We start from the raw sequence: 11985 nt of genomic DNA on the forward strand, positions 1-11985 counted from the left end.
AAATGCATGAGCAAGCATAAAATGACAGGTGTAACTTCTAGCATTAGTTATGCACGTACTTGTTATCAATATGAGTGTGTTACTTGATGTGCATCTAATTACCATTTTCTCTTTTCTTTAGGTATTCTCCATTTGCTCCAGATTACACATATCCTCAGGTACCCAGTTCTTCTTTTTTGAATTTCGAAAATCATAATAACATTGTCGCGATTGAGTTGATAATCAATTATCATGTTTAGGTCTTCTCATTGTTTGTTTCTCTGTGATAAGCAATACACGCATAGAGATATGAACCTTGTATATGAGCTAAGTAATTAGAGAATTATCATTTATTGATTTGGAGTTTTTGATTCATCATGAATTGGATTGAGCAATCATCCTTGTACAAGCCATATATAGCACATACTATCACCTCAATATTGAATTTGGATCCTCTCCACTACAAAAAAGTAGTGGAGAGACCATTATTTTTAATCTCAATCGTTAATTATTTAGTAGGCGGTTATGATACAATCTAAATCTAACACTCACCATACCCTCGTGTATTGCACTCATTCATAATTTGCACTCAAAAAAAAAATTCACAACCACCAACTAGATAATCAACGGTTATGATTATGTAGTGGTCTCTCCACTACTTTTTAGATAGTGAAGAGGATCCGAATCCCTCAATATTATGATGGGAAGTTCTCAATCTACCAATTGTTGATTGTCAATGAGAACCACTCAAAATAAGCATCTGTCAAGAATAAACCAATAGGCAGTAGCCCATATTGTGATCGTCGAATTAACTTGGAATAAATTAAGTTGGATTTGATAAATTACACGGCATGAATTCCCAAAAGATCAAGTTAAATAAACCATAAACATGGTATGATTAGGGCCGGACATGATTACTGAGTAACTAATTAATTTATTCTATGAACATGATTCACTAGGTTAGAGAAAGATACATATTATCATAGGATTTCCTAGAAATTGTTATAAATAAGTTACCGCTTGTATTAGTGAAGGTATTAGTTGAATGATCTGATGAATTAGTTAACTTGTATACCACAGGATTTTGCCAAAGAAAGAAGAAAAAGAAAAAGAAAAGGCTGGAACTTGTATCATGATGAGTTAACTTGGAATATTTCATCACCAAGTCTTGCATAACGAATTGTAGCAAACAACTTGGCTTAGAGAAAACTACAATAAATTCTCAAATCTACAGAAAATACATACTACATGTTATCATAGAGTTTGATAACAATGTCAACAGTGTTGTTTAAAAGTTCAAAAACGTCTCAAATAATCTAGGAGGGCAGGATAACAAAACAGTTATACAAACTAAATAAAGACACAAATATTGTCCAAAAATATGTCGACACATGCTTATTACATGTTTTATCAGAAATTATAATTTAACAAGGAAAACATGGTACGTTTTTTTTTTCCTATTAAACATATCTTGTGATATATATATTTTTTAAACTGTCAGAGCTATTACAACGTGTATGGCGGCGCTTCTGCTGCCCAGTTTCCAGTCTATGGAGGAGTTTACCCTTACATCGGGCAGTTCGGACAGGGAGGAGGCGCTGGCCAGTATACCAGCGGGCAGAGTTACGGTGTTCAGTATCCTCAGATGTATCAGTACTCGGCAATGGCTTCGGCTGCTGGAGTCACTACAGGGTTTGCAGCTCAACACTATGCAGGGCATGTCAACCCCCAGGCCCAACTTGCTGCAGGTTTGTATAATCTGCCTTACTTATATCCCCGGAACTTGCTATTAGTGTAGTGGACACTTCTTTTTTGACCCAAAATTTATCGGATTCTTCAAGATTAATAACGGTCAATGGAGACACACATTGTCGATCAGTCCCATACTTGTCCTATTATTTTGAGTCCAAAAGTAATTTCTCTTGGATATATGGTTGACAGTGGCGAGTTTCCAAAAAAAGAAAAAAAGAAAAGAAAAGAAAAAAAATAAAGATTAGTAATCATCTACATACTCGATATCATAGAGAAATCCAACGAAGTTTATCATGTGGACCAATAGCATATATTTATTTTGTGCAGCAAATAGAACTATTTATTTTCATGAATTATGTAAATGTGGAACCCACACGAGATATATATATATATATATATGGAAAATAACTTAAGGACCCAAAATATGAGACCAAGGGAGGGGACATGTGAGGTGTCCCCTCTCTATTGTATAATGAGGTGTCCCCAAAATATGCCAACTCATTATGCAATAGGGATGGGACACATCACCTGTCCCCTCCATTGGTCCCATATTTTGGGTCCCCGTAGCTCAGTGGTAGGATTTCTGTACACCTAGACTAGAAAATTGTTTGGAATTCTAGCTGCCATATAACTTTCTTCCTAATTTCTTCTGCAATATGGTTTCTCTAAATATTTTTTTTGAGAAATTTGATTTTCCAAAATAATTGATGTGCTAATTAATATATATTTTTAACAGTGACTTCTCCTCTTATGCAGGCATGACAATGCCTTTTCCAGCTCCATCTCTGCCAACTCCGACTCCCCACCATTACAGGCTGATTCCTCCTCCCTTCGCCGCTCCGGGGCCACCGGAGCAACCCTTGGCTTGACCGTGGTTTTCTCTCTCTAAGTTAAAATATTTCATGTCCCATGCATTTTCTCTCACTAGCACCAAAAAAAAAAACATAGTCCCTTGGTGTGGGCTACTAAAATTTCCACATTTTTCGCTTGGAAGCGTCTGACTCACGCTATAGCCCGATCGAAGTGTGATGGCTAATTATCTCCTTCAAATTTTAGCTCTAGGATGAGCTAAAAAGGGTATTTCTTCAAACAACCCCCTTTTCTTTTTCTTCTTTTTGACCTTAAACCTTGTAGCTTTAGCACATCATGCATCATTTAGTTAGTTTAGTATAGCCAATTACCAATTCGATCGATCATCGTAATAATCCACTTAGATAGTTTCTTGTAATCCTAGTCGGCTTACCCTGGGAAGGGTAAAGTTGTCTTCAACCAACTAACAACATTTTGTTTAGTCATTTATTTGTTCCTTCATTGTATACATGCATCATAAGGCTAAGGCTCTTAGGGGAGGTTTAGCCCTTGCTAATTTACCCGCTAACTAACTAAAGGCAGGATTAGAGGAGGCTAATGTTTTGTTTTTGGCATGTGGGCCCCTAACTCCTGTACGTCCCTAACTTGAAGGTAACTCCTTGGATGGCTTTGGAGTTTTTACCTCGCTCACCCTTTGGCCCCTTGGGAGATATTTTGGTTCTCTAGGGTCCCTTCGTCACTAGCTGTTTTTTAGCTCTTCATGTTTTAACTCTACCATGGTTAGGTCCAAGGGTCTCTCTCTCTCTCTCTCTCTCTCTCTCATAAAAAAAAACAAAAATTGTCATGGTATCTTCAGAGACTTTGGTGCTGTTATATTGCACAGTGTGAAGATTCAGAATGTAATAACTGGTACTTATGCTACAATATTAGTGAGACTCTCTAAGCTCAGCTAGATGCTGCTGAACTGTAAGCTGGCTAATTTGTTGTTAGTATTAATTTTCTAGTACTAGATGCTCATTTTGTGGGCTATATTCAGTATTTGCTTCAATCCAATTTCTAGAGTTTTTTTTAAAAACATACTTTTATAATCTCGACAAAAAAACATTTAGTATTACTTCAATATATATAGCCTTTTGCTCGTTGAGTTAGCTAGGCTTATGGGTTTAATTTGTTGCGCGCAGCGGAAATTTCGGCAGCACTTCGACAGCACAACAAGAGAGTCAGATCGCAATAAGAATTCCCGTCTCACCAAGGAGATAAGAATCTGAAGCGGATATCTCAACAAAGTGAGATATCGGCTCTTCCTCTCATCAGTTCTAGGACTGACCTGTCGAGGGATCCTAAAAGCTATTACAAATCACACAAAAACAGTAGAACCAATTTTTATGTGGTTCGGCAAATTACCTACGTCCACGGGGCAAGGAGGGGGAGATCTACTAATAAAGAAAGAGAGAATACAAATAGGGTTTACACAAGAATCTCACAAATAAAACCCTCACACAAAACTCTCAAATCTCTCACAAAGCTCTCTCAAAGGGATGCACAAAACCCTAAAAGAAACTGCTCAAGACCTCAACACAGCTGCTGTTCTTCCCCTCTGGTTTCTTCACCTGCAGCCGCAAAAGAGAGAAAAAACCAAGCCAAACTCCTGCCGCCGCACAAAGAAAACAACCCTCTTGCGCACGCTGCCCTAGGAAACAAAATAATATATATAGGCTTTGGTAAGTCGGGTGGGCCTGGTCTTTGGGTGTTCACGCGGCTTCGGCTGCTTTGTTCAAGCGGAAACCACAAACCAAACCACACATGGGTGGGTCCCATGTCCCCCATGTCACAATTCTCCACCTCGGTAAAGTTTTTCCAAAACTGAGCCGATACCAAAGCATCCAAATATCCCAACTTATTGTGTTCAGTATGAAGTCAATCCACAATAAGTCAAGAACCCGAACGAGAGTCCAAACAATCTCACCCCCATCAACTAATCAACTAATCTGAATCGGCTGTATCTGAAAGACTGCCTACGTATCCTCTTGCCCAAGGAATCAAGCCGCCCGTAGTTCATCCAAATGGCCGCCAACGGCCTCAACAATCACGAATGTACAACAAGTTTCGACAATGATTAAACTTGTTGCTCAGAACCACCTTAGTGAGCATATCCGCCAGATTATCCTTCGTGTGAACCTTCACAAGTTCCACATCGCCATCTTCAAGAACATCCCGAACGAAGTGATAACGAACGTCAATGTGCTTCGTCCTCGCATGAAAAACCTGATTCTTCGCCAAATAGATAGCACTCATGCTATCACAATGAATAGCGACGGACCTCTGCGATATACCAAGTTCCTCCAAAAATCCTCGAAGCCAAATAGCCTCCTTCACAGCCTCCGTAACTGCCATATACTCTGCCTCCGTCATAGACAAAGCCACCGTCGACTGTAAGGTGCATCTCCAACACACCGGCGCACGGGTTAAAGTAAACACATATCCCGTCGTAGACCGGCGCTTATCCAAATCCCCGGCATAATCCGAATCAACATAACCAATGCATAGCTGCCCACCTGTAGTGTCCCGCTCATAAACCAAACCAACATTGAGCGTACCTCGAATGTACGTCAAAATCCATCTCACGGCGTCCCAATGACCCACTCCTGGATCGTGCATGTATCTAGATACCATGCTTACCGCCTGTGACAAATCTGGCCTCGTACATACCATCGCGTACATCAAGCTCCCAACCGCGCTCGCATATGGAGTCTTCGACATCAACTCACGATCTTCAACTGACTTCGGTAAAAGACTAGCTGAAAGCTTCAAATGAGCTCCCAAAGGTACACCAACTGGCTTCGTATCCATGCTAACATGGAATCCCTGTAGAACCTTCTTCAAATAAGCCACTTATGTCAAACAAATTCTGCCATTCTTCTTATCTCTGCCGATCTCCATCCTTAAAATACGCTTCGCCTCGCCCAAGTCCTTCATCTCAAACTCATTTGAAAGCTGAGCTTTCAACTCATCTATAGCCGACCTGGAAATAGAGACAACCAACATGTCATCGACATAGAGCAACAAATAAATGTACGCACCTCCTTTCAACTTGCGAAAATATACGCAAGGATCAAACTGGCTCCGAGTGTACGAATGACCAAGCATAAAACCATCGAATCGCCTATACCACTGTCGAGGAGACTGCTTCAAACCGTATAGCGATTTCTTCAGTTTGCAAACTAATTTTTCTTTCCCTGCAGCTCGGAATCCCAATGGCTGAGTCATATATATTTCTTCATCAAGATCACCATGAAGAAATGCCGTTTTCACATCCAACTGATCTAATTCCAAACCATACTGTGCCACCAAAGCTAGCAAAATCCGAATCGAAGAATGCTTCACCACCGGAGAGAAAACCTCATTATAGTCAATACCTTCCTCCTGTGCATAGCCCTTCGCAACCAACCTAGCCTTGAATCTCAACGGAGTGCCTTCAATGCCCTCCTTCTTCGTGTATACCCACTTGCAACCAATTGCCTTCCGCCCCTTTGGAAGCTCAACAAGCTCCCATGTATCGTTCTTATGAAGAGATTCCATCTCCTCCTGCATAGCCACCTGCCACGAATCAGCCTCCGAACTCTGCTCGGCCTCTCTGAATGTAGTAGGCACTAACTCATCGATACTCTCCACCGGAAGTGCATACGCAACTGTGTCGGCATACCGTGCTGGCATCTGTATGTTTCTCCTCTGTCTCCTAGCCGCAATAGAATCCTGAACCTGAGCCGTCGGTTCCTGATCCTGCACATTTGTACTCGTATCCTCCGTGTCATCGTCGTGTTCGCCTGGCGTCACCTCAGTCGGCACCTGCATGGATACTGTACCATCTGGACAATGTGGAGCTGCATCGATCTCCACCACCTGCGATATCTCCTCCGTCGGGTCGCTCTCCACCTGATGAGAGCTGGGAAGCTTCAAGATAGAAGCTTCATCAAACGTGACGTCCCTACTCAGCACAATCTTCTTATCAACTGGATCCCAAAGCTTGTATCCCTTGACACCACGCTTGAATCCTACAAATATGGCCTTCCTAGCTCGAGGTTCCAATTTATCAGTTCTAACATGATAATATGCAGGGCACCCGAATACCTTGAGCTGGTCATAGTCATGTGCTGGCTTTCCCGACCACATCTCCATAGGGGTTTTCCCCTCAATCGCAGATGAAGGCAGCCTATTAATGAGGTGGCTCGCATATGTAAGTGCCTCAGCCCAAAAGATCTTCTCCAAACCACTCTGCGACAATAAGCATCGGATCTTCTCCAGTAAAGACCGATTCAACCTCTCTGCCACCCCATTTTGCTGCGGTGTATGACTAACTGTGAAGTGTCTCTCTATGCCCTCGTCTCGACATAGCTGCTGAAAGGGGTCAGAAGTATACTCACCACCGTTGTCGGATCGCAACGTCTTGATCTTTCTCCCAGTCTGCAGTTCCAATCTCTTTTTCCACTCCACAAACAAATCTAGGACTTCACTCTTCTTCGTCATGGTGTACACCCAACATCGCCTAGAATAGTCATCTACAAAAGTGACGAACCAATGTCGACCACCATGTGATGCAGTCTTGGTAGGACCCCAAACGTCTGTGTGCACGTAATCCAGGATGTCCCTCGTCTGATGAATGACAGTCCCGAACTTCACCTTCGTCTTTTTGCCAAGAACATAGTGCTCACAGAACTCAATCTTCTCACTCTTGGCTCCCTTCAATAGCCCCTGCTTGCACAATGCCTGCAGTGACTTTTCACCTGTGTGCCCCAACCTATAGTGCCAAAGTCTGCTCATGTCCGCTTCTGAAATAGCCGAAGCAACCTGGCCAATCTCGGTGCTTCCCTTCAGATAATACAAATTCTGATTGCGAACTCCCCTCATCACCACCAATGATCCCTTAGTAACCTTCGCTACAGCGTTTTTGAAAGTCACCTTGAATTCCTTCGCCTCCAAAGCTCCAACTGAGATAAGATTTTTTTTCAGTTGAGGAACAAATCTCACCTCCTTCAACTCACGGACTACTCCATCGTGCATCCTAATCCGTATGGTACCTGTCCCACAAACGCCACAGGATTGATCATTTCCCATGACAATAATGCCCCCGCCGACTTTCTCAAAAGATGCAAACCAGTCTCGTCTAGGGGTCACATGAAAAGTAGCGCCGGAATCAAGCATCCAATCTGATGCATCCACATGGTTCACCTCCGGAGTAATCAGTAGAGAAAAGCACGAATCATCGGAATCATCGCCTTTCGCAATGTTCACCTCATTGGCCTTCGGGCCCTTTTTCTTGCCATTCTCTTTCTCCTTGAGCTTCTGGCAGTCTCTCTTCCAATGTCCCTGCTCCTTGCAGAATGCACATTGGTTCTTTGTTAATTGGTGGCGGCCTCTAGACTTTGACCTCCCTCTGTTACCACCTTTCGGATATGGGCTTCTACCTCTCGTCGACAAGGCCTCGCCTGAAGTGCTAGCACGGGAAGTCTCATTGTCCTTCCTCCTCAAATCGTAATTTTTCAAAGCGTTAGTCACTTCACTATAGCTGATAGAAGATCTCCCGTTCAACAAAGTGAGCACGAAGGTATCATACTCCTCATCGGGTAAGGAGCCCAACAAAATAATCGCCTTGTACTCATCCGATATCTTCTCATCAACATTCGCCAAGTCCGACAACAACTTAGTGTAGTTGTTCACATGAGCTGCTAGAGAAGTGCCTCTGGACATCTGAAATCTGAAGAGTCTTCGCAGCAAGTGCAACCTATTCTCAACACTCTTCGTGAGATACTTATTGTTGAAAATTTCCCACATCTTCATTGCAGACGTCACCCCAATCACATCATATTTCAGTTCCTGTTCCAAACAGGACCTGATCACCCCACACACATTCCTATTCATCTTATCCCATATCGCCTCATCATATTTAGGTGGCCTCTCGTGGACCATGATGGTCTCTTCCAAATTCTGAGCATTGAGCGCATCCTGTACGTCGCTCATCCACAAACCAAAGTTAATTTTGCCGTCATATTTCACCACACTAATTTTGGTGTTCTGAAAACCAACTTGTATTGTACTCGCCATTGACTTGCTGCTTTCACATTCTTCTCCCATTGCGAACTAACTCCAAATTGTAGAGAAAGAACAAATTTGATAGAATTAGGAACCACCCAACTGAACCCTAGATTGGATTCCAAATAGATTTCCTAACCACACGAGGAAAGCGAAATCTCCAACGGCAACTCCTAATGCTATCTCCACCGGGAGATAAGAATCTGAAGCGGATATCTCAACAAAGTGAGATATCGGCTCTTCCTCTCATCAGTTCTAGGACTGACCTGTCGAGGGATCCTAAAAGCTATTACAAATCACACAAAAGCAGTACAACCAATTTTTACGTGGTTCGGCAATTTGCCTATGTCCACGGGGCAAAGAGGGGGAGATCTACTAATAGAGAAAGAGAGAATACAAATAGGGTTTACACAAGAATCTCACAAATAAAACCCTCACACAAAACTCTCAAATCTCTCACAAAGCTCTCTCAAAGGGATGCACAAAACCCTAAAAGAGACTGCTCAAGACCTCAACACAGCTGCTGTTCTTCCCCTCTGGTTTCTTCACCTGCAGCCGCAAAAGAGAGAAAAAACCAAGCCAAACTCCTGCCGCCGCACAAAGAAAACAACCCTCTTGCGCACGCTGCCCTAGGAAACAAAATAATATATATAGGCTTTGGTAAGTCGGGTGGGCCTGGTCTTTGGGTGTTCACACGGCTTCGGCTGCTTTGTTCAAGCGGAAACCACAAACCAAACCACACATGGGTGGGTCCCATGTCCCCCATGTCACATAATTAGCGGGCACAAACTAAAGGGCCGAAGTAAAGAGCCTACGATCATGATTATGAGCATAAAGTACTAGCTACTACACATTATTCATACTTTGAATGTTTGATTCTTTCATTGTATTAAATAATAATTGGTGCTGACTAGTCCTTGTTTCTTTCATAAGTATATTATGTGTAAAATATTAACAACATTATATGTTGCATCATCTCTTGTGTGAACAGAATATTAATAAAAGATGCAGCATATTGGACGTTTCAACAGTACTCTAGCCTAAGTCCAAAATCCAAATTATCTAGTTTTCTCGACCCAAGCCAAACCTTTTTCTAATTTTTTTTTTCAATGAATGAAATTTTATTTATAACCAAAATGTGCAGGAATATCATACATCATTTTTCCAGATAAAAACCTGGAAACCCTCCTCACATATACATCACTTATTACAACATCTCAAGTTTTTCTTTCAATTGCAAAGGAAGATCAAGATTCAAGACCTTTGAGTGGATGGACATCTTCACTTATCTAAAGAGGAAATCTATGCTCGTAGCTTTGTTTTGAAAAATTCTCAAATTCCTTTCCCTCCATATCATGTACACAATAACTGAAAGTGCCATTCTCTTAATCTTCTTCAAAAAACCTTTGCCTTTAAGGCTGTAGCAGTACCACCTGAAGACATTACCCCAATTTCATGACCTTCTAGCATATTTCAGCGAATGTATAACTTTATTCCAAAGTTGAGTTGAAAACTGACAGTCGAAGAATAAATGTTGACAGGATTCTCTTTGAGTTAGGCAAAGAACACAATGATTGTTGTTAAGAATCCTCATACGACATAATCTATCTTGAGTTAAAAACCTTGAATGAGAGACAAGCCATAAAACAAATGAGTGTTTAGGATAGTTAAAACCCTCCCATACAGTTTCAGACCAGGGAACCAGAGGAGCTGGATCAATGAGCAACCTGTAAATACTGGAGGTTTGGATTTTACCATTAACTTGGCACTTGTTAATGATGCTGGAAAGATTAGCTAGATTGTCAAACTTGTTTCTCACCATATCCCTAACTCTTAAGAGTTGTTTCCACATCCAAGAATTGGTTGCCTTAGCTTGAACATGCCAAATATCATATTGTTGCAGATAATTACCATGAACCCATCTAATCCAGAGTAAATCCTTCTTTAGGTGGATCATCCATAACAATTTGAATGTTGCAGAATAATTCCAGAGTTTAGCAGAAAACAACCCTAATCCACCTTGCTTCTTTAATTTCTTGACAGATTTTGGCCCACAATACAAGATGTATCTTATGATTCCAGAGGAATTCTGAGCATAAACTATCAATCTTTTCTAGAACTCTAACATGCAAGATGAAATTGCTAGTCCAAAAAATCTGCACACCCAGAATGACAGATTTTATAAGCTGAAGTCTGCCAGCATAAGAAAGTTGTCTCTTCTTTTGCCAATTCTAAAATTGCTCCGAGACCCTACTGATTAATGAAGAATAATCAAGACAAGATAACCTTTTTGAGATGAGAGGCAAACCCAAGTATCTCACAGGTAGTATCCCTTCAGAGAAATTCAAATGAGAGCATAACTGGGTTTTAAGGTTTTCATCAACGCTACCAAAATAAACAGAGCATTTGGCAGGATTTGCCTCCAAACCAGAGACTCTGCTGAAATCCAGAAGGCAGCTATGAATTTTTGATATAGAGTTGATATCAACTTTGGCAAATAGAAGAAGATCATAGGCAAAGATCAGATGAGTGATTCCCAGCCCAAAGCACCTTGGATGAAATTTAAATGCACTATCATTCTTGAGAACATTTTCTTAACAAATATTCCATTCCGATCACAAATAAATATGGAGAGATTGGATTACCTTGCCCTAATCCTCTTGCCCCTTTGAAATAGCCATGTAAGGACCCATTAAGAGATAAGGAGAATTTAGGAGTACTAATACATTCCATTATCCACTTAACCATATTGTTAGAGAACCCCAAGCCTTCCAGCATGAATCTGATAAATTTCCAATTGATGATATCAAATACTTTTCTCAAATCAACATTTAAAATAGCTCTTGGTGAAATATTTTTCCTGCCATAGTGTTTGACAAATTCATAGGCTAAAAGAATGTTATTAGACATCAGCCTCCCCTTGATAAATGCACTTTGTGCATCACTGATTAAGCTACCAATGACCTTTTGGATTCGATTAGTAATGATTTTTGCTATAACTTTATAGACAAAGTTACAGCAGGAAATAAAGTTATAGCAGGAAATAGGTCGAAAATCAGAAGCATACTTGGGATTTAAATTTTTTGGAATCAAGGTTATAGTAGTAGAATTGAAAGTACCAAGGAGTTTTCCAGATTTGAAGAACTCTTCCACAGCTAGATAGACATCCTCCCCAATAATGTCCCAAGCTGATTTAAAGAAAGTTGCATTATACCCATCTGGACCAGGAGCTTTTCCTTAAGGTGATGAGAAGAGAGCTTGCTTGATTTCATTTCTTGAGACTAGTATATTCAGAGCAATTTTTTGTTCAGAAGAAAAAGTAGGACCATTTGCTAGCACTTCAGGGTTAGGATCTGC

At 41.0% G+C, this 11985-nt stretch overlaps 1 protein-coding gene across 1 annotated transcript in view; it reads left to right on the plus strand.

Annotated features, from left to right (window-relative positions):
- Positions 1-3594, plus strand: part of LOC109830246 (RNA-binding protein 24-A-like) — a 5699-nt gene extending 2105 nt beyond the window's left edge. The window contains exons 4-6 of the mRNA XM_020397459.1: positions 122-158; positions 1481-1727; positions 2488-3594. Coding sequence (XP_020253048.1) covers positions 122-158; positions 1481-1727; positions 2488-2600 — 397 coding nt within the window. The 3' untranslated portion in view covers positions 2601-3594. The remainder of the gene's footprint in view (positions 1-121; positions 159-1480; positions 1728-2487) is intronic.

Source organism: Asparagus officinalis, chromosome 2, assembly GCF_001876935.1.
Source record: "Asparagus officinalis chromosome 2, Aspof.V1, whole genome shotgun sequence".
NCBI lineage: Eukaryota > Viridiplantae > Streptophyta > Magnoliopsida > Asparagales > Asparagaceae > Asparagus > Asparagus officinalis.